The sequence below is a fragment of the Lonchura striata genome, chromosome 1A (genome assembly GCF_050655825.1).
Source record: "Lonchura striata isolate lonStrDom1 chromosome 1A, ASM5065582v1, whole genome shotgun sequence".
In the NCBI taxonomy this organism is placed as follows: Eukaryota; Metazoa; Chordata; class Aves; order Passeriformes; family Estrildidae; genus Lonchura; species Lonchura striata.
Window position 1 is genome coordinate 21,347,662 of NC_140741.1, and position 26,007 is coordinate 21,373,668.

The 26,007-nt window shown below is 40.0% G+C and overlaps 2 protein-coding genes across 16 annotated transcripts in view; both read left to right on the forward strand.

Moving 5' to 3' along the window:
* CAPRIN2 (caprin family member 2) overlaps positions 1-4,807 on the forward strand; it is a 32,373-nt gene extending 27,566 nt beyond the window's left edge. For 6 of the 13 annotated variants that reach the window (XM_085568990.1, XM_085568994.1, XM_085568999.1 and 3 more), the window contains 4 exons: positions 143-328; positions 1,561-1,661; positions 2,390-2,456; positions 3,894-4,807. In XM_085568990.1, coding sequence (XP_085425116.1) covers positions 143-328; positions 1,561-1,661; positions 2,390-2,456; positions 3,894-4,462 — 923 coding nt within the window. In that variant the 3' untranslated portion in view covers positions 4,463-4,807. The remainder of the gene's footprint in view (positions 1-142; positions 329-1,560; positions 1,662-2,389; positions 2,457-3,893) is intronic. The other 7 variants (XM_085568991.1, XM_085568995.1, XM_085568996.1 and 4 more) reach the window with 3 other exon arrangements.
* A 6,664-nt stretch (positions 4,808-11,471) lies between these two features.
* IPO8 (importin 8) overlaps positions 11,472-26,007 on the forward strand; it is a 49,681-nt gene continuing 35,145 nt past the window's right edge. The window contains exons 1-5 of one of the 3 annotated variants that reach the window (XM_021539989.4): positions 11,472-11,711; positions 19,915-19,996; positions 22,090-22,246; positions 23,496-23,654; positions 24,608-24,764. In XM_021539989.4, the coding sequence (XP_021395664.1) occupies positions 11,628-11,711; positions 19,915-19,996; positions 22,090-22,246; positions 23,496-23,654; positions 24,608-24,764 (639 nt within the window). In that variant the 5' untranslated portion in view covers positions 11,472-11,627. The remainder of the gene's footprint in view (positions 11,712-19,914; positions 19,997-22,089; positions 22,247-23,495; positions 23,655-24,607; positions 24,765-26,007) is intronic. The other 2 variants (XM_021539987.4, XM_021539988.4) reach the window with 2 other exon arrangements.

Consider the following 26,007-nt stretch of genomic DNA (forward strand, 5'->3'; position numbering starts at 1 on the left):
CACTTAATGAAGGGACAGAAGAACAGACTATTCAGAGCAGCTTAATTGATCTCTGAATGTCCTAATACTGCCCTTGCTTCTGTGTGTGGTAACTTACTGCAGTTATAAAAAGCTTTGACTTACCTGTGCCTTCTGTTTTAAGCAGTGAACTATCAACCTGATGGAGCTGTTCCTGTTAGCAATGGTAGCCTTGCCTTTTATCCAGCACAGGCTAGTGTTATTCCCAGACCCCCTCAGCCTTACCTCAACAGTCGTGGGTCTGTCAGAGGGTCTGCTAGAGGTGGAAGGTCACTGGCTAATTCATATCGCTCCCCTGGTGGCTACAAAGGTATGTCTCTATTTACTGCCATCCTAAAGAAGATCTAATGTGCTGCCAGTAGAATGTGATTTAACACAGCACAGTATTAAATTCATGTTCTGTATGTGAAATGCCTCAAAACAAGACTTTAAGTGCATTGTGCAGAGAATGGGGCCCTCTGTAGAATTTAAGGAAATTCATTCTAACTTTCATTTGTGGTCCCTGTACTTGAGGTGTCAGGCCAAATGGCAGAGCAATTTCATAGCTTGCCTAAATATGAAGATAGAAGCTTACACTAATAGGTTTTTTGATTACTCACATGGACTTTTCTGTTGGCAATTTCATTTGCTGTTCTGAAATTTTTGCGCTTAATTCTTGGCATCTTGCTGACAAACTGGACAGGCATCTTCCTCTTCACATACCACTTACTGTTTGTGTGCAAAATAAGGTATTTTTTGCTTAGCACTGCTCACTTTAATATTACCAGCAGAAACCAGGATGGGGAGAGGCTCCCAGTAGTGAAGAGCACTTCTAGATAAATAACAAAGTGAAGAGTTTTAACAGGAGGCTTATTTGGTCTCTGCAGAGCAGTTATTCTTTGGCTGCTAGCTGAAGTACAATAGGGAGTTTCAGCAGACTTTAAGCACAATTAAGGTTGTTGGTAGCTACCAGCTGTAGGTTGTGGCCTATTCCCCTTTGAAGTGAAGGGCACTTAGTCTGTGCTTCAGCCTGCTCAGTACCTTGTAGGAACATGTACCAGATGGTGAGTTTTATAGTTCTGACTTAACAGCAGGGTTTGATGGTGTCTGGTATGAAATCACTTGCAGTTCTGCTTTACTAGTCAAATAATAGCTTAAGTTAATAGGTAAAGAGGCAAAATATTATAGTAGCCCCTAAATGTATACCAGTAACAGCTCAGTGTATGTAACAGAAAAAGTGTTTCTTAATCCCATTTCTGGATTTAGCAAGCTATTCAGCTGTTCTGTGACATTCCATTAGTATCACAGGGAATGGATAGGGGCTGATTTAATATTTTAAAATACACAATTTTGCTATAGCCACAGTGTAAGTTATGAGTAGCTAATGAAATGCATTTCTTATAGGAGTGGCAAGGTTCCTATTCAATGCCAAATTTAAGAATAGGTCTGTTACTGCATAACTTAAAGAACATAATTGCCAAAAAAAGAGCTGTAGTTAAATTCTGCGCTTGTACTGTAAATCAAACAATGAATGATCCTGAATAATCAACTTTGCTTGAACAGGTTTTGATGCTTACAGAGGTTCACCTTCATTAACTAATGGCAACTATGGCCAGCTACAGTTCCCTGGTAGAGATTATGCTGGAATGCCATATTCTCAGAGGGTAAGTATTGACTTTATTTCAAGTAGCCTTCCACTGTGCAGGAGCCAAATCTTCTAACATGGTTGTTTTTCATTATTTTAAGAGCTGAACTATTACTTACAAGCTGGAGGTTAGTTTTCTTTCACAGACAAATCCTTTTGTGGAATGGTAGACAACAGCTGAAATAAGTCAGTTCAGACAGGTAACATCTCTATGACAGGTTGATTTTAGTCTGGAAGCAATCTTTGAAATGCAAACAGATGATAAATAACATATTTTATGAGTCTGGTCTATTATATTAAAAAAGTTGGCTCACTAAAATGCCATGTAATGAAAAATAATGAACTCCTAAATGGACTGTCTGAGAATGTGACTAGGCCAAAACCCCAAAAATAATAGAAAGCAAATTTAAGAAGGCAAAGGTTCCTGTTGTGAGCTGGGTCTGTCAATGTCTTCTGTGCAGGCTCATGGACTTAGAAGAGACCTGAGATTTAAGGGTATTGTTCAGTAACCTCAACTGCATCCATAGTTCAGAAGCTAATTTGCTACAACAGGCATCAAAGTAGATCTTGAATTTCATACACGCTATTATCAAAGTAAATTTTCCATAAGTAAAGTTGTTTCTCTGCATCTTGTTTCTGAACTCTGTAACTGTATTTTGGAGATGGAATTCATTATGGAAAAAAGTGTATTTGCCTCAGTTGAGTTTAGATTTGCTTATAGCCATCTTCCTAACACTTCTCTTTCAGGATGTTAATTACCAGCAGTGCTATAAACGAGGTGGGATAAGTAGTGGTCCTCGAGCAAATTCAAGAGGTAAGACCAACAGCAGGCCTCCAGTGGTCCAGCATGTGCCTAGGCATTGCAGCTGGGGTGTTACTGGGAACAGTGTGAGAAGCAGAATATGATCCCTCACCTAAATGATCTTGGTGTAAATTAACCAAGCTTAGCTGGAGGCTTGAGTGCTGTTATTCCACGGCATTGCACAGCAGAGGATTTAATTTCACTATTCTGTCTGGAGACTTCATGTCAAAATTTTGACACAATGGTGCCTTACTGAACTTCACAAATAACATAACTAGGAAAACACACAGATCAGTTCCCTGGTTCAAGGAAGAAGCACTGGGTTTTTCCCCTTAATTGTGTAGTTGCCCCTTAGTCTGGGTAGGCTATCAGATCACAGAGACTATGTAAAATTATTTTTTCTATGAAAATGTATTTGGTAATACAGGTTTATTCTGTATTTCCATAGTGGAGTATAAAACCTAAAGAAATAAATAAGGCTAGTTGTGTGCAAGCATGAATAGCACATGTTTTGAAGAGTTGGAAACAAGATGAATTGTTTCTACTATATGTGCTGGAAAAAGATGGACTTCCAGTGCTACAGGCGAGAAGTGAAATGAAGAGTAGCTGTAGATTGGCTAAAGGGAAATTATGGCATATTGTAGCAGCTGTTTTAAGATAAAACAGGTCATATCCTAACTTGAGGAATAGAATATACTTCAGAAAAGAACTAAATAGGAGATGATGAATGAACAGCTGATGGAAGTACTCATTAGCATTAGGATCTCACAGCAATTTCACTTATTTTAATGTCTGTCTTAAGGTGTTGTTTTCCAGTGGAAATAACAATGGTTTACAGCTTGACTGTGACTGCTCTAAATTTCTCAGATCTAATAAGGTTTTCATTCTAGACCATTTTAACTTGGATATTTGGAAAGATTAACAGCTTTATTTTGGGAGTGAGGTGAAGAAGACTTAAAAGCAACACTAGTTTGTCAGACTTAAAATATTCTAGCATAATAAGTTGACAAGCTCTATGAGAAATGCAGCTGTAGAAGAACAGTGTTCAGTAACATGAAGTGAAAATTGAGGTCTTGAAGATAACTTGGCTATGACTTTGTCAGTGTTTTCAGCAATTACATTTTACTTCTTCTCAGAAGTTAGCATATACTTTTTAAGTTGACATATGACATACTAAAGCTAAAACTATTACAACCTTCTGCTCTCTTGTACTTGGAAGTATAAGAAGTAATTGTTCATAGTTCAGTTAGGTCTCATCCTGCTCAATGCAAGTGTGATGAATGTAAGCCAACTTCAAAGTTGTGTTTTCACTGGGGTTCTTTGACAATCTGCTGTGGCTCAAAGATCAATCTGCTGCAAAGCCTGTACACTTGCTGCTTAAGATTATGCCCACATGCTGAATCGTATCCTTCTGTTATAACACTCACTGCTGCTAATGGTTTTTAACAGCAGGGTGGAGTGACTCGTCTCAGGTGAGCAGCCCAGAACGAGACAATGAGACCTTTAACAGTGGGGACTCTGGGCAGGGAGACTCCCGCAGCATCACCCCAGTGGATATGCCAGTGACCAGCCAGGCTGCCACCATACTCCCGGTGCACGTCTACCCACTGCCACAGCAGATGAGGGTCGCCTTCTCTGCCGCTCGTACATCCAACCTGGCCCCTGGAACTCTAGACCAGCCCATTGTGTTTGACCTGTTGCTGAACAACCTTGGAGAAACTTTTGATATCCAGCTTGGCAGGTTCAACTGTCCAGTGAATGGTACCTATGTCTTCATCTTCCACATGCTGAAACTGGCTGTGAATGTCCCTCTGTATGTGAATCTCATGAAGAATGAAGAAGTCCTTGTGTCAGCGTATGCGAATGATGGGGCTCCTGACCATGAAACAGCTAGTAACCATGCGGTCCTGCAGCTGTTCCAGGGAGATCAGATCTGGCTACGGCTGCATCGGGGAGCCATCTATGGAAGCAGCTGGAAATACTCCACCTTTTCGGGATACCTCCTTTATCAGGACTAAAATTCAGTGCAATGTTTACAAAAGAGCTGCTCCAAACACCTTGGTGAGGGGGGTGGGACTAGCTTTGCACTCTATTACTGACTTTATAGAGGATATGTGGTTCCAGTATTGGTGGGAAATGGTGGTCCTGTTTTGCAAGGTGAAATCATGGAGTTGGGGTACTGAATCAGCACTAATTTGGCACTTTATCAGTTGTGATGTAGCCTTGCTAATAAAGCTGTGAATGTATATTGTTTGCACTTACCCTAAACTGTATTAATGTCCAGCTTACTACACTATTGATTGCCTCAAGTATGGGCTATTCACAATGCCTTGTTGTGCCTCAATAAAACAAGTTAATATGCATTTTAGTATTAATCTTACCCGTAGTTTTAATTTTAAGATTTATCAATGACATTTTTCCTGATTGGTGTATATGAATATTATATAAAATGGGTCTCCAAATTTCAATAATTTAGGGTAATTTGTATTAAACTGGGATTGTTTTAGTTCCTCTTAACGTCATTCTCAAGAGTGTTGCCTTGATCAAAAGGAATTCAAGATTTAGCTACCTTTTTTCTTTCTAAAGATCAAGAAATCACAAGTGCGATGCTACATACTTGATTAGAACTACTTCTTTTAAATACATACACTGTCAAAATCTAGCATGGTCATAGCATCTGTCCTTCAGAAGTGAAGTAGTTTAAATTCTTACACCTGCAAACAGTCACTCAGAGGGCTGCCTTACACTGTTATTCAGCTGCAATAGATTTTAATGTTGAAATTCAACTTTAGGAAGCATAAATGTGTATGGCTTCCCCTCTGCATGAGACAAGCCTGGTGATGAATGGATTTTAATACAGGTTACCTCCTAATTTCAGAGAACTGCTGAGGAACATGGTATTTGTAGTTGAAGCCTGCTGCTTGTATTTTACATCAAACCTGATCACAAGTGCTAGGAAGCATTTCTGAAATCCCTTTCTTAAAGCTCTTGGACTTTTTTGACCAGCCTTCAGCACACTTGTGGCCTGAGAACTGAACAGCTATGATGTATGTCCTTGTCTAAGCTGCTGTGTCAAATACTATAAATAGTTTCAATGTTTAAAATGGTAATATGAACTAGTAAGAAGGTAGGTCACTGGCACTCTCTCCTTTCAAAAGCTTCAGTAAATTGTTTTAATAGCAGAAAGCACTTGAGCTGAGTGAACTAAATTAGCCAGTACACAAGCCTGACTGGTATATCTAAGGTTGAAGCTGAACTAGGCCAAGTGTAAGCAACTGAGCTATCTGCTTATTTAAATAAAAATAGGAACCTAAACTGAACAAACTTCAGAGCTGGTATCAACCTGCTGTTTCTAGCTGAGTGCTTTCAGAGCTTCCAACTTCAGTTTGCCCTTGCTATCATGCAGATGCTAAAACAAGGCTGGCATGACTTTATAAAGGTACTGGCATAAAGATCTTGATTTTGTTCCAAGCTTAGCTTTTTTTCCTACACATTTTGAGGGGTATGAGGGAAATTGAGGTAGGACAAGCTTTGCGAAACCTAGTTTTTGCCACTACAAAAATGTCAAGCCTTAACTATTGTACATTAAGCCTGTGTTTTGTATTTTTAAACATGCTAGTTCCGACTTCAACCAAGAAAGAGGCTTATTTTTAGAACACCCACTACAGAATAAGTGGCAGTTTAACTAGATAAGAGGTAAACATTCCAGTTTCAGAGGTGTATCTTGTGTAATATGGATTTTTACATGCCTAGCTAAAAGAGTACACAGTTACAGCCAGAATTGTGCAGGTAAGATGAAATAGAATACTTAAGTATACAATTCCTTGACCATAAGTTATGTAATGGATTTTTTTTAAAGTGAACATTTTTAGGCTTCAACCTGAATCACAATAATCTCTACAGTAGTAGCTACTTTAAAATAAAATGTTTTGTTTTGTCCTGCTGTTTTTATTTGAAAAGAATACACAACTTTGAGAAGTCTCATCCCTTAGAATAACTGAAAGATATGACTGATTTGTAGGTTTCACACATATAACTTTTTTAACAAGAAGTGTTGGTTTTCACTGTGTTTAATAGTCAGCTGTGAATGCAGGTTTTACTAACTTCTGTTACAAAAAGGAGGGTAAGTACAATGAACAGGTACTGTCCTAAAGAAGGTTTCAGACTAGAAGCAACTCAAAAGGCTGTAACTGAACCTTAAATGCTAAGACTTTAAAAAAACACTACAGAAGACCAAGCCAAGCATCTTTTTTCCATACCCATAGCTGGCCAAAATCCACTGGTAGAAAATTGCTATTCTAATCTCCAAAATACCTAAAAATGTTATGTCATATGATTTTTCCATTGTCATAAACACTAGAGTAGGGATATCTCATTATGCTTCTCGACTAATAATTGTTTTTGAAAGCTTCTCAAAGGACTTCAGAATATTTCAGTGCATTTTCTACTGACACAGTTTTAGTCTAGCAAGTATGTCCAGACCAATGACCTAGTTCTTTATTCTGCTTCTGGGCAAAGCATGTAACAGGTGAGTTTCACAACCTGGAAATACTTTACTGTGTTGTTTTCATGTAAATACTATCTGACAGTGTAAGTTATATTTACACTTCTTTTTCCTCAGTAATTGTTAAATGAAGTTGATAGAATCATTGCATTAGGAAAAATGCCTTAACTATATAAACCTTATAATTGGCACTAATTAAAACATACAAAGGGGCATCATCATTCTGCTAAATTTTCTAATGCTGTCTGCTGTGCCAATTGGATGCCACCTAAATTCTCTCTGATTAATTTCTCTCATTTAGCCTGCTGAAGATATACTTTAAAGGTAAGAAACACTATGTTTTCCTAGGGGGTAAATTTATGTTTCCTTCTCTTGACATCAAGGAAATATTAGAACTACCCTAATTGGGAGGGTGTAATGGTTTGGCTGGGATAGAGTTAATTTTAATCAGAGTAACTGGTATGGAGCTGTATTTTGGATTTGTGACGAAAATGGTGTTGATAACTTTTGGGATATTTTGGTTATTGCCAAGCAGGCCTTGCACAGAGTTAAGGCCTTTACTGCCTTTCACACTGCCCCACCAGTGAGTGGTCTGGGGGAGCATAAGGATTTAGGAGGAGTCCTGTTAAAGCCAGGACAGCTGATCCCAACTGATCCAAGGGATACCTCAGCCCAGGTGATGATGATGTGTTTAGCAATCCAAGTTGGGGGAAGAAGGAGGAGAGGGGGGCATTTGAGTTATGAAGCCATCCAATACATGTGGTGGAGTGCTGCTTTCCTGGAAATGGCTGAACACCTGCCTGCCCATAGGAAGTGGTGAATTAATTCCTTGCTTGGCTTTGCTTGAGTTTCTGCTTTACCAGTTAAACTATCTTTATCTGAACCCACAGGCTTTCTCACTTTTGCCTTTCCAGTTCTTTTCTCTGTCCTACTATGTAGCCCTGTGTAGGGCTGAGCTGCCAGCTCAGGGTGGGTTCAACTGTGACAAAGGCTTTCTTAACAGACTTGTGATTTTTGTGGGGTTTTTTCCAGGTCATGGAAGTGAGGGGAGATGATGAATAATCACCCACCACTGCCATGGCTGACTTCCTGCAGCTAAGGAAACCTCCATCCTGCAGGCTGCAGTGGTGGTGCAGAGAACGTCCCTACCCCGTCCTGCTGGTTAAGTTTAGGTACCTCTTCCTCCCTGACTGTTTTGTTATCTACAGCTACTCCAACAAAACAGTCAGCAACAGAGATGGCTTCGGAATTTCTGATCAAGGGCTAAGACTGGAGGATTGGAATACATTTATCTGCTGCAGATCATCCTTGCTAGCTCTCTATTAAACTTACATGTGTCTTGTGAAGGGTATGAAAAGTCTGTTGTGTATTATAATTGGAGAGATGCCATACCATAACTGGGTAAAAATGAATTAACTCTAGTTACACGCTTGTTCACAAGTCTCTGATCAACTTAATTTTCTCCCAACTATAAACAATTATGTTAAGAATGAAAAAAAAAAAACTTAGGCATTTGTATTTGTGGATTAAATGTTTCCTGGCAATGTTTTACTTGAAAAAGTAATATTGTGAATTACTAATCTGGCTGGAAAGTATTAGTTCATACAGCTTTTGGGCCCTAGAGTAAGGTTTAAGATGTGGTTGGTACGGAATGAAGGCTTTATGCTAAGTACAGATCCAATCACTTTAGTGCTTATTAGTTATCATTTAGTCATTAATTTACTACAATGAAATAAACCCTGCATTGAGAACAGTGGTTTACTTTTAGCCTGTAGCACATCACCCAGAGGAGTGCACTTTTCTTTCTCATTATTTTTCAGGCGTGTCTGTTACTAATGACAACTACATCCAAGTGCTGTCCTAAAGAGACTTGGTTGGCATGAAAAGAAAGTGGTTGTTCCATGCCACAGAAAGTGTGTTATGTGCAGCTGAGACCTCACCAGAAGGCATTTCAAAGCCACCAAAAGTCAAAGGACTTATTGCAAATAACCTGCAACATGTAAGGCTTTTCAAGTGTTCCTCAAAGTTCTTGAATTTAGTACTGTTATCTTGATGGCAACTCTGTAAAGAACCAAGTCTAATTTTTGTTCAGGGCAAGCTGGTTACTTTGAAAATCCTTGCTTTCACAACTGAATTCTAAAATAAGATTGTTTGTTCTAAATACTTTACAAAACTGTTGTCATAGCACACCTGAAAAGATTTGGAACTTTAAAAACCCCACATCTTTGCTTTGCATTATCTCCCTATCTCCTTTTTTTCTTTTTCCTTACTTGCATACTGGTGCAGCTTTGATTGAATTTGTTTTAGTTTTTAAATATCTCATTTGTCCCTTCACATTTGATCTTCTGTCACCAGCAGCTAGAGGGATGACAAGAAAAATCTCTGAGTTTTACCTCAGATTTTTTATTTGCAGAGTAGCAGAACAGATTTAAAAAACCAAACCGTTAATTGTAAGTAGATGAAACCCCAAATATTAACAGAATCTTTGCTGTAACAGAAAGGCATATGAATACTTGTTTACAAGCAGTTACTTTCATCCTGAAGTTTTTGAAGTCACGTAAAACGATTTCAATTAATTACTAAACTTATTTTTAGACTAACATAGTCATTGGTATCTATGAAGGTTCATGTTGTACTGAAAGAAGTACTGGGCATCCTGAAAACTCAGGGAACAGGTAAACTACAATGCTTGCAACACTGAAAGTACCATTTTAAATGCAAGTGGTAAGTGCAATAAAATTCATTTTAGGAAGATAATACCCTTTAAGGATATTCTGTTCTTTATTGGTATGTTTTACATCACTAGCTCTACAGAAGTCCTTCAATAAATAAATTTAATAACTTTTAAGTTTGCCTACCACGGATGAATACATAGAAATGGAATGAAACAGAATTGCTCCTAAACAGTCCATAATATGCTAATTTGGGAAAAGGGAATAGAGATATACCACTACAAATCCTTTAAAGCAATCTGGATTTGCTATGATATGGAATCCAAGATTTTTTTAAGTGGGCAGTTTTCCCTGGACAATTTATTACTTTAATCAAAATGGGACAGCAACACAGAATTACCATAGTTAATAATATATACACTAACTTTTTACACTAAGACCTTTTTTGTTTGAATTTTATGATTACTGAGCATATTCTCATCTGCTTTTAAAAAGAAAGGGGAAGGTCAATGGAAGTGCCTATGATTTCTTGCTAATTGCTGTAGAGCTGCATCACAGGAGAAAGGAAAGATAATAATCAGGTGTTCTGCAACACTTCAAAAGGTGATGAAAACCACAAGAGAGCGCACAAACTCCCTGTGCCAGATAGGTGCAAGTAATGGTGACAGCTGGATTCCTTTTAATTAGAGGCAAAGTTACGAAGGGACATTTTAAAAATTATTCTTAAATCACTTTAGTGCCAGCTGCTTTAACATTTTGGTTTATACTGTAATTACAGTGAACAAATGACATATTGTCCAACCATATAATGGGATGATCTTGTAATTGCTGTTGTGTTTCACGCCTCCTAAGCACAGCAAATAGTCTTTCTGTTCTTCCAACCAGTTAATCACATGTGTCTGGTTTGTATATATTATGTGAAACATCACCTGCAGAAATAACCAAAGGATTTGGCTCACCAAAACCACATTACTCAGAGGTTTTTCTGGTCTATTTACCTGAGAGTTACACCTTTGACAGACATCTTTGTTACATCTGCATATATGCTTAAATCTTCCTTTGGTTCACTAGCATATTCTAGGATTTAAGGGGGGAAATAATAAGCAAGAGGGTGGAGAATCAGGGTGGGGCAGGTGTTTTGACTTTTGAAGTGTTAGAGGTGGCTTTTGTACATTCCTGACAACCTGAGGGATAAGCATCTCCCACCCCGTCTCACGCACAAACAGCATTAAGATGAGCAGACCCTTTTCAGGTTCTACTAATCTACATAATGATGAGGACAAGTATCACACAGAAACCTGCTCAGAAGCAGAGTAGGAATAATGACGCGTGACCCAACTGTGTTTTAGTGAACCCCTTGCAGCAAATTTCTGCCTTCCTGTATGTTGTCAGTCGTTCTTGTGCAGGGCACATCCCTGAGGCACCTGGATAAGTGTGACCAATGTCAGTTCTCCTCCGTGGACCTGACCTCATCACCTCGTCCAGTCCCAGTGTTCTCACTTAATTCTTGTGCGAACTACTCGCGGGATAGCAAATACGGAACATCCAAGCCTGGCATGAAAGCTGAAAAGCTACCTAGAAAAAGAGTAAACTATTAAGATAGAAAAATTGGATTTTAGAATCCTAAATTAAAAATAATCCGTGCAGGGCGCGGCAGGAGCCGCCCCCGCTATTCCGTACAGAGACATGGCCGCCCCCATGGAGTCAGGGCCTGCAAACCTCACTCCTGCCAGCCCTCCGGGCCGACTCCTGTCCGTACAACAAGATGGCGGCCATCTTTCGCCGACCCCTTCCCGAAGCCAGAAGGCGGCGCCGCGGCCGTAAAGCAGCGCCCGTTTCCCGATATCCAGCTGTCGCAAACCGGTGAATGGCTGTGGAGAGGGGCCGGGGGGGGGCTGGGGGACGCGGGCCCGCGCTGGTGGCACGGGGGGGCGGCGGTGCTAACGGCGGCTCCTCCGCGTCCTGCTGCCCCGGGAAAGCGCTGCCTGCCGGCGGGCGAAGGCCGCGATGGATCCCAACAGGATCATCCAGGCGCTGAAGGGCACCATAGACCCCAAGCTGCGCGTCGCCGCCGAGAACGAGCTCAACCAGGTGAGGGGGGACCCGCGGGCGGCCCGCCCCGCGCGCGGCACGGGGGCGTCCGGCCCCGGCGGCAGGGCCGGGGGCGCCGGGAGCGCCCGCCCGCAGCGGGGCCGGGACCGGCGGGTCGCTGCCCGCGCCCGGCGCTGCCCGCCGCGCTGTGGCTCCCGGGCGGCGTTCCCCAGTGACTCCGCCGTGCTGTGGCTCCCGGGCAGGCGCTCCCCAGTGACTCCGCCGTGCTGTGGCTCCCGGGCAGGCGCTGCCGAGTGCGGCCGCCCGGCGCTCGGCGTGGCGGGGCGCTGCCGCCCGGTGTCGGTGGGGATGACATTGGTGTGGCCCGGCGCGGGTCGCGCCCCGGCGCTCACGGGACGGGCGCTGTGACGCTCGGGGGCGCGTTCTGTCCCGTTCGGCAGCACAGCAAGTGAAAGTTGGAGGAAGGCGCCGTAGGTTTCATGGACAGTGTATGTCATGGCATCCTGCAGTTAATCATAGAATTGCAGAATATGCAGAGTTGGAAGGAGCTCATCAGGATCATCGAGTCCCAAGTGCTGGCCCTGCTGCCCAGCACCATCCCCAGGAATCCCATCAAATGCCCGAGAGTGTTGTCCAAAACTTCTTGAGCTCTGTCAGGCTTGGTGCTGTGACCACTTCCCCGGGGAGCCTGTTCCAGTGCCCAACCACCCTCTGGGGAAAAAACCTTCTAGAGTAGCGGCAGTATGCACTGAATGAAACCCCAACCTTTGAACGTTTGAGAAAAGAGAACGTTCCCTTGCACAGTGTAATTAAACTAATTTTTATGCTTTGATGGAATATTTGACCCATTCACTTTGAGGACTTGGGATTTTTTGGTTGTGTTGGTGTGTTAACAAAATAGTCAATGAGAATTGGTTGTCAGGAATTATGTTATTCAGGATTGCTCTTCCAGCTTAGTTTTATATTTAGGCAACTTAAAACTCCTTCTGAATTAGATATAGCTAATCCTTGCTTTAGCGGTTGGTAAATTCCTTTAGTAAATCAGTAGATTAAGTGCTGGACATTGAGAATGCTCCCGTGAATATTTAGATAAGGATACAAGGCTTTTTTCTTCTTTTTGTCACAGTTGCTTTAAAAATCCATCAGTATCTTTTTTTATCTCTACTGTTAAGGGCTGAGAGGGAAATGACAAATACTTGTCAGCAGCCTGTTGCACAGCAGTCAAAACAACAATACAAACTACTGCTACTACAGTGTTCTGTTCAGAGCAAAGAGGCAGCTTCTGGGTTCCTGGGTCCTGCTCCTAACACTGACATCACCAGTGAGTATGGGGAAGCTTAGGAAGAGCCTTGAAAGCATTTTAAGACTGAGAGCTGTAAAATGTTCTAAGTTTAAATGATGGATAGTGGAATTCTCATGAAAGACAGGTTTTAGATTCAAGAGTGCAAGCAGACTTACGGAGAACAGGTTAAGATGCAAATTTTTCTTTTAAAATACTTGATGCATTTTCTTTTTTTCTAACTACTATGAAGAATGAATCCTGGGATCGAGGCATGCTTATTTTTCTGTAGGCTTCCTGTTACCAGGTGAAGCATGATGTATCTGACATAATGTGCTGAGGCAGTGCTGGGTTTGACATGACTCTTTGGAGAAGAGGAACAAAAGTGCTCCTGAGCAGTGTTGCTCCATGTGGGACTTTGACATCTTGAAGCTTTTTAGTGCTTCTGAAGCAAGGCTTCAAAGTGACGTGTCAGATTCCCTTCCCGTTTATCTGATGGTAGTGTTGACATGTCCCTGTGTTCCTGCGAGTGCTGGAATCCAGGTGCTGTTCTAGCATTTATCCTGTTCTAGCAAAGGAACCAGTCCACCAACCAAACAGAAAATTCCCTGTCAATAAGTACCCAAAGTGATGATGGAGCCCTTGGCCGAACAGAACAGGAGTCATCTTTGTTCTGTTTCATAGTTTCAGGGATGCTGCTCTTGAGACACGTCCAGGGTGTTGAGGTTAAACTTGCCTGTGTTAGCTCATCTGCAGTGTACATTGGCATTCAGCTGTGAATCCAGGTACTGCCATGAGCTTCCCAGACACTGCAAATCCTACCAGTGCACCAAGATAGTGTCTGTCTGTGGGCACTTCAGTACTGTACGAGTACAGAGTCCTTTAGAACAATATCCTAACAGTCCTGACTCCACAGTGTGCTTCCAGTGTAGAGCATGGGAAATAGAGTTTTCATTAATGAAAGCTTTTCTACCTGTAAGACGTCCCAACATGTCTGAAAATGCTTCTTTCTCCTCTGTATGTTCCTGCACCTTTGTAAAGATACACCCAAATCAGTGAATTTGCTGTCTGCATTCTGGATTATCACCTAGCTGCATTCAGAAATGGAATAATTTTTTTCTGTCCTTTTTATATCTATTAGAATGCTGCCTGTGAATTTTCTTCTGCTTGCAGCTAGAAACAAGTGATGGTTTTCAGCCAGAATTAGTTTATGGTGCATTTATATCCATTTGTGCCAATCTTACTTCAGATTTCTTGGTACCCTCTCTGACAGATTTGTCAAAGGCTGATGCCCTAGAGGCCTGTTTTTCTAGCCTCAGGAGGCTGTTTCCTTTGCCATATCATAAAAATGAATTTATGAAATCTAGTAATAGGAGCACAGCTCTTCTCTGCACCAGTTTCCCTTTGAAATAATCCTTCTTGTGGATTCTGGTCATTTGTGTTTGCAGTGTTCCAGAAAGTCTTGTGCTCAAAGCTGCTAATGCCTCATAAAATACTAAATCTACAATTATCTTCTTTGTGTCCAACATCTACATGTTTCTTATCACTCAGTATACCAAAGTCCCTTGATCCTTTTATTCTGTTGTTGTTCTTCACTCAGAAAGCTCAACTTTTTAGGAGAAGTTCTGTCATCTTTGGGTACCTTACCGTATACTTTGGCCTTTTACCCCACTCCATTTTTGTTGGTGCAGTTTTATAGATCATTCAGTTCTTAGTAGGATTTTTCTGTTCTTTCTCCTTGGTTGGTGCTACTTCAAAATCATTAACAAACTTCACCTCTTTCTGTGATCTGAACACAACTATAAGCATGGGATTTATTTGAAATCTGATTCTTGCTAATTTAGAGCAGTTTCCTGCCAGATCAGTGTCTAGGTCATGTAATTGCTGTCATTTCCCTTTTAGCCTCTTGGGTTTCTAAGTGTACCCATCTTTCCATCCTCCTCTTTTTCTTTTGCCCCCTTGCCCTGCCTTTTTTTAGTTCAGCTTTGTAATGTAATTAGCGTGCACTTGATGATGATATTTATCACTCACACTGTACTTAGTAGAACAGTTAGTTACCATACCAAAAAATATATTCAGTTTCTGTGCATCATTAGTCAGTATCTGTTCCAGGCTATTACTCCTGTTACATCTGTCTCCTGGACTTCAAGACTTTTGCTGGGTTCATTTATTTATTCATATTATGGTTATATACTGCTCTCATGTGCCAATCCTTGGAGTACTGTGAAATATACTTTACTGAATGTACAGAGTTATTCTAATTTCAGTTCAGATAGGATTTCCATACAGTTTTTATACATTAATCTTCAGTGGCCCAGCATGCTGTAACACATTCCTTTGGCCTGTAGCAAAGGAGAAAACAAGAACTCAATTGCAGAAATACAGTTGGGCTTTTTAAATATTGAGTAGGAGTTACATAATTTGGCTTTGACAGCAACTGAGTAGCAATGCTGGAAGAAGTGTGAAAAGATTACCCAAAAGCAGAAGAATCCAGAATAAAGTTTGGCTTCCTTCTGTATCTTTCCATGTCTTTGTTGAGTTGTCTGTTATAGTAGGCAAGGATCTTAAGGCCACTCTGTAAGTGCCAGTGAGGACTTCATGATAACAAGAGGGAGAAATCTGAGACCAATTTGATGAGGAAGTTGACTTGGATAATTAAAATTTATGTGGAAAGTGAAGTTTCTTTGCTACTGGTTGAATTTGGCAGCAGAACCCATACAGGAAAGAAATTCAGGTGGGTTCTTACGCAAGCTTATTTTCACTCTGTATGAAAACAGTGTGTTTTCTCCTCCCTACATAGTATCTTTGCATATAGGCAGGGAAAGAAAAAAAGTATCTTTTGAAGTTCTGGTTTGTTTTAACAACTGTCTCTGACTGCCAGTGTAAAAAAAACACGAGTGAAAATGCTATTAACTGCTGCAGAAATACTGCTAAGTTTGCTAGTGGAATTTCTAAGTATACATTTCAGTACACAGAAACAGCAAATAAGACGTGGTAAACCAGGTTGCTGAGCATTTGGATCAGATGTATTTAAGCCTTGAAATTATCTTTGTGAAAAGTTACTCATAGGTTCAAGGTACAAATTTCTTCTGTGTGCTTGTTTTTGCAAACAAAGATGCAGTGCCTTGTTTTTTCAGTGATTTTTATGTGCCGCACTTGTATTCAGAGGTATAAAAACGATGTCTACTACTGGTAGAGAAGGATGATCCGGGCTTGCAGATCGTGAAGGAAGGCTTCCAGATTTCCTATATCCATTGTCTGAGAGTGTCCTGATGTTTTGCAGGGGAAGAAGCACTTTTCAGTGCCATTCTGCACTCAGGCGCTGGAGTTGCCATCAGTACAGTGGGAAGGTTGCTGACTCTTGTTCTGGAGCAGTTGTGGTCTTTAAATGTGACAACAAGCAAGACACAGGGTTAATGCTTCATGAAATGAGTTTAGCAGTGTATGGTGTGTGAAAACCTGAGAGCCAAATATGAACATTAGATGTGAAAAGTATTTGCTTCAGTTGGATCCATCTAAGGAGAATTTAATGTATTTTTTCCTACTTAGCTCTCCTTGTATTTTGCCCCTGTACAAGTGATGGTCTTTATTCTGATGTTGTTCAGTGGCCCATCTGAGGTTCACTTGTGTGTCATATGTTCTGTACCTAATCAAATGGAAGAGGAGATAGGCAGAAAAATATGTGTTCTCTGATCTTTTGAAACTTGGAGCTGTGATGGTGACGCAGGGAAGGATACATCAGGCCTAACGTGAAGGAACAGAGTACAAAAAGCTGTGCAGCTGCACTGTACAGGTCCTGAGACAGTGGACACAGATGGAACAACATGCGTGGGTCATATGCATCTCTTCTCCACTGCTGTAAATATACCAAATTATGCCTTCCTAATGTATGCCTCTCCCAGTGTAGCTGCTAGCCTTGCACACTGCTGTATCCCATCCTCTCAATCCCAGTGGAAATTAAGTGAGATTCTCTTTTAAGATAAATGCTCTGATCTGGAATTCATACAAGAACAGCCTGTGTGTGTTTTACACAGCTTTAAAGTAATTACTTTTTATAAGTACTCAGTGAACATTTGTTTTTCAAAAACTTTCACTTTCTCTTTCAAAATTAACATGTGCCCTAGTGGATCAGCACTTTAACAAAAAGTTTTACCAGATCCTAGCAGTGTGGGTTCAAGGCAGTGTAATTATTCACCAAGTGCACAAAGCACCGTGCTGTGTTGTGGGAGTTGTGCTGAGGGTCTATTTCGGCCATCTGGTGCCTCCCTGTGGCTCCTGGGCACGGCTCTTCAAAATCTGCAGATAGTTTTGTGTTCCTTCTGTGGCACTGACAATATTCCTGCTCTCCTTTTGTTAAGGTTCAGCAGTAGTGATATAAAGAACTATCTTGTTGAACTCATCCAGCTCCAGGGTCTCTTCCATGTCCATTTCCATGTCACAGTATATACCTGACAATTGCTCTGCACCTGCTCCTGTGATAGGTCCAGCTTTGTTTGCTGATGTCCTGAGCAACGCAGGGAAGGGACACATCCCAGGATCACAATTTGCATGACAACTAAACAGACGAGAATGTGCTGGTATAGGAAAAATGTTGCTGCATGCAGCTTTTTAAAAAGTCCTCTGTTCTAAAAATTGCAAACAGCATGTAATTTTCCGGACCCGGGTTTGTTGCTGCACAAATGAGCAGGATGTAATTTGAGCTTCACAAATACAACAGAATCGTGTGTCTTGTTTCTAACGTGGGCTCACAGTCTCTGTTGATCTCTGCAGTCTTCTTGTTTCTGATAACGAGTAGTAAACAGAGCTATGTAAAAATGTAAATTACGGGCACGACAGTATAAGGGAACAGAAGGATTTAATGGGCCTGGCGATCTCTGTAGGGGTGGTGGTGTGTGAAGTGTAAAGGCACGCACATAGCGCTGTGCCAGTGGGGATGGGACCCTCGGGGACACTGTGCCTTCCGTCTTCTGAACAGGTCTTTTGTCACTCCACTGCTTGCTGAGCGGATCTGGCACGGAGCCAAATAACCATATTTGTGTAGATCCTGGCAAAACTTCAGGGAGAGCAGTTGTTCACCAGCACAAGTAGTATTCATAAAGCTTCCTGAAGTAGCAGTGTTTTTAATGTAGATTCAGTAAAAGCTGTTAGGACAGGGAAAGGGAATTAATACTGTTAGCACTGTGTGCAGCCTAAATGTGCTACTGGTATGATTGCAGCAGGAAACCACCACAAATCAAGCAACCCCTCAAAGCTGCATTTTTAAGTGGTGTGTTTATAGTAGTAAAAGCTTGTAGATTGGGTCTGAGAACAGTGTACAGGCACTGTTGAGAACAAAAAGGATGGTTAGAGTTTATACATGGTTTTAGTTTTCTGTGCTGCTGTGATTGCTCGTGCTTTCCTTATCTCCATGCAACTTGGGTGTTGAGTACTAGAGGATGCTGCAGTTGGCTGTGGCCCTGTCAGAACCCACCAAGGTTGTCTAGTAGTGACTGAAGGGCAAGCTTTGTACTCCAGGATACTGGATTGAAAGGTGATCTTTGGAATCCAGTATGCTTCAACAAGTTCAGCATGTCTGTATATAAATGGAGTTCCTGTGCTGGATGTTACAGCTTTTACTTTATTTGGAACATTTCTTAGGGATAATTAAAGTTTATAGAGAAGGAAATTGCAGGAGAGTATGCTTTTGATTTGCCACTACTGCTTTTATCTCACATCTGTGATTACTCTGTAAACATCAAATGACTCTCTGAGTTAGAATTACAGTATCATTATAGTGAATAAAATGCGGGACAGAAAGTTAAGTGATTTGGTGAAATTAAAGAATGATAGTGTCATGATGCAGCTGGGACACTTAGACATCATGAAAGCAGTGTAATTTTACCTTGTTATGGATATGGTAGATCAAAGAACTGGGGACATGAAGGGCAGCAAGTATCTTTTATTTCACAGCTTTTGAATGAGGCAGAGTTTATGGGAGGATGTTCTATACTTGTGCTTTAAGCACAACTCTGGGAACAACCATTGAACTGCCAGGCATAATCTAGTGGGAAGAAATACTATAAAAGGTGAAATACAGAAAACTGCTGCAATCTAGCCCCAAGAAACCTCTCTCTTTGAACATAAGACACATGGATGCAAGGGATGAAAGATCTGACCTACCACTACTGATCTGCCAAGGCTTAGTAGTAACCGTACCATGCTGAGTCAGTGATTCCTCGCTGGAGGAGCCCTGGTGGATAGCAGCAGGATAATGCTATCAGATTGTCACATCTTTTAAATCTGGTGTGCTTTGCTCAGAAGTTCACTGAGCATTGTTTTCTCTTTGAAATTCTTCAGCTGCATGACTGATGTAGCGTTTGAAAAGTTCTCATGAAGGCTTTGGGTTTTGAAGTGTTGTCTGCCTACACTTGATTTTAATTGAAAATGCTTGTCCCACTATTTCCCCAGTTTTTATTGAGATGCACTGTATATCTAGTTTGCTAAAAGATAATTGTATATAGCTAAAGCAGATGAAGTTTACACTTGAAAACAAATCTAAATGATTTTTTAAAATCTCTTTGCTATTGCTGTTCTATCACAAACTATTTTGCTAATAAATAGCATGTATTGGTGAAGCTTGTCAATGTCCATTTGACTTATGCGGCTAAGTTGAACAATTCAAAGACAGGTTATCTAGTACTTTTCACTATGTATTCTTAGAATTATTTAAATATTCATTATCACTAATCTCTAACTGAGACTCTTTTCACATTACTTATTCTGCAGTTACAGGCTTTGCTTTTACAAGTAATTATTTGGATTTCTGCAGATCTGGGTAAATTCAAGTCCTGAAAACTTTCATACATCATGAGGAGGATGCAAAATCAGTGCAAAATACTTAGTTTGTATTCCTTATTCAGCATTTGCTAGTACAATCTACTTTAAACATAATGACTTGCTAACTGTGTTGTCTATGTATTTCAGTCCTATAAGATCATCAACTTTGCTCCAAGTCTGCTACAAATCATAGTATCCGATCAAGTTGAATTTCCAGTGCGTCAAGCAGGTGGGTTAAAACCCCTTGTTCTGTTTTCTTTCAGTAAGTGTTACTTGAACAGACTCTTGAAATGTTGCGATGTAAGTCAGTTCAGGTTTGTTCTGAATGAGGAAATTAAAAGAATCTATCTCTGCTGTTTCTTCCCATCATAAGGATCAGCTAAAACCATGGGTTATAGGGTAGAGTACTACTTTGGCTTTCCCTGTGTGTGTAGTGATCCCTACTGGAGTGCTGTGATACTGACAGGAAAAAAGCACAAGTTCTCAAAACTGAGAACCCTTAGGTATTATTTCTCCTGGTGGTCCAAGACCTTCCAAGACAAGTGTGAATTTAAAAATAGAAAAGGGTGTCACATTTGAGTACACGATTCTCTATTTGAATCTCTTTTCCCTGGAAAAGTGAAAATTTATAAAAAATGGAAATCACTCTTTAATTCATAGATCAAGGGTAGTCACATACATTTAGTCAGTATCTTGGGACTTAAATAAGTAGATATGAAAGAAGGCCACATCACTGATAAGTTGCACAGTCACAGTTTGAGCATGTCTGGAGGGATTGCTCAGCTGTGTGTGTGAGTTCAGGTATAGTGGTGCAGTTAACGTTGGTGCATGCATTTGTGGAAGATCAGATTCTAAATTCTCATAATCCATTTTAACTACTCCTGTGTAGTATGTTTGTCAGATACAGAGACTGCTCAGATCTTTTAGTAAATGAATTAATACTGTTTCATTCACAGCTTTGTTCTTATCCTGTGGAACAGCATTTCCCATAGAAGCACTGTTGGGTTTTTTTTTTTTTTTTTGTACAGATCCCATTAATCCCCTGAGTGCTTTGGAGCGTGCTGACATATTCTGTTTGTCATGCTGGCCTTTATTTTTCCAAAGATAATCCAACTTTGAATGGTATTGTTAGTCCATTCTGTAGTAAAGTTTGAGGCTTAATCTAAACTTCATAAGGTCATTTTTATAAATTAATATCTCATTTCAGTACCATTCAGGGAAAAAAACAACTGTGTAGAATGTAAATTTTTTTTTTTTTTTTACAGAATAGGAGTGTAAAATGGAAAAGCACATTTAAGTCATATTTGCAAGCCAACAGATTTCCCTGGGAATTTTTTAAAAGCCAAAAATTTGTATAATAACAAGATCTATGGGCAAAATAGATTAAAGTCTTGGGCTGGTCTTTCAGGACCTGTTTCTTGTCTGACTAGTCTGGCATGTCATAGACAAAGAGCTGTTTTTCCTCTTGCTCCTATAAAATATTTTACAGACTACATGCTTCCATGCTTTGCAATTTCTTATCACCAAAAGAAATTATTGTACCCAAGGATATCTTATTTCTACTTTAAAACCCTAGCTAGTAATCAACCAAAACAGTGTCCAGGCATAAGAGTTTATTAAGAACATTCCTTTAATGCCTCCTACAATATTTCTTATGTTTCCTGAAGAATGCCTTCGGGCAGTTTAGTACTGATGCATAAATGCTACTTTATTTTCTGTTGAAGATTAGCTTTATTTTTCTTATTTTTTTTTCACATGAGATAGAAGGGAACAATTCAAAGGTATTATGGGAAATCCTAATAGTGAAATAAAGCTTAGGGAGTTCACAACAAAGATTTCTGCCTGAATATAAGGTAGGCCACATGCCAGTTTCATACTGGGCATATCCCCAAGCAGAGTGTCCCATCTGTGTATGCAGTGATTTGTGTACATGAGCCTTCCCAAACTTCATTTACTGAGCTTGAGTTGTTGTTTTAGGAATGAGTGAAAACACACATAAGAAGATTTTTGTTGGCTTGTTTAGAATGATGGGATAGTATTTTCATATGGAAGTACTGCTGTAGTAAAAATGTACCTTGATAGATGCTGGTGGAAATACCATCCCGGTCTGTTCTGATCAGGTGCTTGAGCCTGATCTTGTGTGAAATCATAAGAAAAATGTTTTTCTGATTCAGCTGTGCTCAGTACCCATAATTGTTAAGAATTCAGGTAGTGGTTTCCACTTGCCTTTTCAACTCTTTGTTCTTCTTTTAGCCATTCTACATGTTGAGCACTGGGCACTGTGTAGCATTAAATTATTCTTTCCCCACTGTCTGTCCTTAGCTGCCATTTACCTGAAGAACATGGTGACACAGTACTGGCCGGACCGTGAGCCACCTCCTGGAGAAGCAGTTTTTCCATTTAATATTCATGAAAACGATCGGCAGCAGATTCGGGATAACATTGTAGAAGGAATCATTCGTTCTCCTGACCTAGTGAGGTACCTTACATTGCACAGAAATGTTTCTGTTGCTCATGTTTCAGACCTGCTGGTCTGATGTTGTTAACGTGAGAATCTCAATGTTTTGGGAGATGAGACAAGTACTGTCTTTGCCAAAGTAATAATAATCTGTTTACACTTATTCATGTGTGTTTTTCAGAAAAGTGGTAACCTGGCAGCGAGCCCTGTGATGTGGTTTATCCTCTCAGGGTGTTGTTCCAAGTGTTTTGTAACACTTGCTGTAGTAAAAGCCTGTCTGTTTGGCTGATTTAAGGCAGATAGTATGTATAGGGTTGTCTGCAATATGGGATTAACCATTCAGGGAAATACTGTCCAAGATTCCTTTTTACTAGTAGCCCTTTTCTTAATTACTTTATCAATTTTTACCTGTAACCCCAGTATTTAACTATATATTAGGGTTCTTGGTTTAAGCTGTTAAAAGAATGAATAATTTCAGTTGTGCTTTTGCTGGAAAATAGTTAAGAATCACAGACATACTACAGTTATGATTTTTCACCCCTTTAATTAAAGTGAGGCTGATAGGATGTGAGCTGATATTTTCTGCAGGCTTTGTTTTTTCATTGCTTAGCAGAACTAAAAGTGTTTCTCCACAGGCTCTATTCAGTGCTGCTTAGTTTTTTTAGTCACACCTCACTTTAGTCAATCAACAGTTCTGCCCTGCCTAACCATTATGAGTGGCATCTAAAATGGCCAGGAGAGAAACAGTATGGTGTTCTTTAAATTCTTGGCTCTGCTATATGCTTTGGAGGTTAAGAAAATGCTTTTTCTAGAAGATCCCAGGAAAACTGCAATTTTTTGAGGAACCTGTGGCTTGGATCATAACACAGGCCATTATTCTTTAACGGAAATGTACAAATGTGTGCTTTTGTGGCTGCTTTCAGCTTGATAAGCAAGTATAAACATTAGTTGTCAAAGCACAAAACTAGTTGGTTCCATGAGCTATTAATTCTTCTAAAATACCGCTTGATTCATGTGAAGAGGGAGGAGGGAAGGAGAAAAGTAGTTAAAATGTTCTGAAATTAGTTTATTCCTTTAAGTTAAATCCTGTTGGATTTTTTTATTTTCCTCTGCTACTTCCCAGAACTCTTTCAGTGCTGTCAAAATATGTTAGATGCTTATGACATAATATAGGTATTGTAGCCAATAAACCAAGATTTGGGATTTATCCTTTAATTTAAACACTATGCCATGACCTTATTCACTTACATTTTTTTCTCCTCTGCACTAGAGCCCAGCTGACAATGTGCCTCCGTGCTATCATTAAACACGACTTCCCTGGCCATTGGACAGCTGTGGTAGACAAGATAGGATACTACCTGCAGTCTCCAAACAGTGGGAGCTGGCTTGGTAGCCTCCTGTGCCTCTATCAGCTGGTGAAGACTTATGAGTAAGTTGATGTCCATCAGTAGATGAAGAATTGGTACTTTGTCTAAATTGATTATAGAAATTGACATTCTTAAGAGCACTGGCAGTTCTACAAGGGAATTCAGATAGAAAATGGGAATTAATAATTATCATATGCTTCCTTTCCTGCAAATAAATGAAAAATATTCATCATCTTTGTATCATTAGTGAATTGAAAGCAGAACTGCCAGCAGTAATCTGTGTGAATTTACTGAGACTTTTTTCTTGAGGTTTTGTACTTTTGATCTGGCTGTAAAAAAATTCCTTAGGATTATAACTTTCTTTGTTTGAGGTGCCCCAAATTCTAGTTGTATGAATACAAATTATTTTCTGCTTTTATGTCATGAATACAGTGCTGTCATTGTCATGTACTGCTATTGCATATTATTATCTGTAGCATCTTCCTGGTTGTCTAAATCCACAAAGCATAAATTAGGAGCAGTATAGTGGGGCTTATCACTCTTTTTTTTTTTTTAATTGCCTATTATTAGAAACATATGTATAAACCACACGAAAGGAATGTAAATGGAGAAAGAAAATATTTTCCAAAGCAAGGAATTGTCTTTCCCTTTCAATGGCTGTTCACTCCCATTTGTTCAGCACCCAACTTGGGTTTAGCATTGGTATGAACAGCAGAGAAATTCAATCTGCTCCTGTGAGGTGACAATTCAGTAGTAAAGAATAGTAGTTCTTGCTCTCAGGAACTGCCTTTGTGTAAGGCAACATTTGTTGTTTTCCATTTTTTTATTTATAGGTATTTTTAGTGAATTTGCACAAAGGGTTTAGATGGGGGTTAGAGGAGGGGAGAGTGATTGAGTGCTGGATATTCTTTTTTTTTTTTTTTTTTAGGGCACAGAAGTGAAATTGTTGGTGGGGAATAGGCATTAGAGTCACCAGTGTGTAGATCCTGGACCAACATTTTTGTTTTGATTGCAGGTACAAAAAGGCAGAGGAGCGAGATCCCCTCATAGCAGCCATGCAAATATTTTTGCCTCGGATTCAGCAGCAGATGATCCAGCTTCTGCCTGATAACTCCCATTACTCTGTCCTGCTTCAGAAACAAATCTTAAAAATCTTCTATGCTCTTGTTCAGGTTGGCATCTTTTACTTTGCTGGGCAATATGACCCCTTTCAGTACATTCAGAGCTGTGATTGAATAAGAATTCCCTTTTGGATGGGAAAAGTCATGTACAATAAACGGCTATTATAGAAATAGGATATTTATAGATTTTTTTACTTTAAAGCTGGTTGCATCATCACCCAGATGAAATTTTTAATGAATGTATGGTGCTATGCACATTGTATCTGCAAGCTCCCTAGAAATGTGTTCCTATTTTTATAAAGTTGCATGTCACATGATGTAAACTGCATGGGTATCTAGACAGTGTAGTTGGCCTCTGAAAGTGTCAGTAATGAATATTGTAGTGTAATTGTCAAATGTTGCACTTCACTAGGAGGCATTTCTCATTACCTGCTGAAAATCTGGCAGATGCTATGTATTGAGGCACATGCACTTTAGAGAGATGAGTTTGGCTTTTACTGAGATGAGTTTTGTGAAGGAGTACTTACAGACAATCAGAAACCAAACCAGATCCTTCATAAGGAACAGCCTGAAAATTCTTACTGTGTGTTAAAAAGGTAAAATAGTTTGTTACTAAATGGATGGAGAATTTAAAAAATACCAAGATCCTATTTTTCTTTTCAATAACTTGCTGAATACTGTTACTTTTCTTTGGATTTTGTAGAGAAATGAGGTTTACTGGATAGTAGCTAGGTAGTAGTAGTGAATCACAGAATCACTAGGTTGACCCTCAAGATTATTGAGTCCAACCCAGCCCTAACACCTCAACTAAACCATGGCACTGAATGCCACGTCCAGTCATTTTTTAAACACATCTAGGGATGGTGACTCCACCACCTCCCAGGGCAGACAATTCCAGTACTTTATTACTTTTTCTGTAAAAAACTTCTTCCTAACATCCAAACTATATTTCCCTTGGCACAGCTTAAGCCTGTGTCTTCTTTCTCTGTTGGTAGTGAGTACATTTTGCCTTCTAAAATGCTGTTGTTTGCCAAATAGTTTGCCAAAGCCCTGTAATACTGATATTGCTTTAATCCTAAAAAGTACCTGGGTTGTTGTGAAGAAGAAAAACAAAGACAGTTGGCAAGTTCTTAGACCAAGGAACTTTCCTCAAATTATGTCTGCTCAGAAATCCCTCTTCAAATTGTACCAAGAGAGATGCAGCTAGTGTTGATGTGTAACCTAATTGGTTTTAATTTTACTTAAAACCTCATCTTCCTTAGAATGTAACTGCTGCAGAAAGATCTGCCCTTTA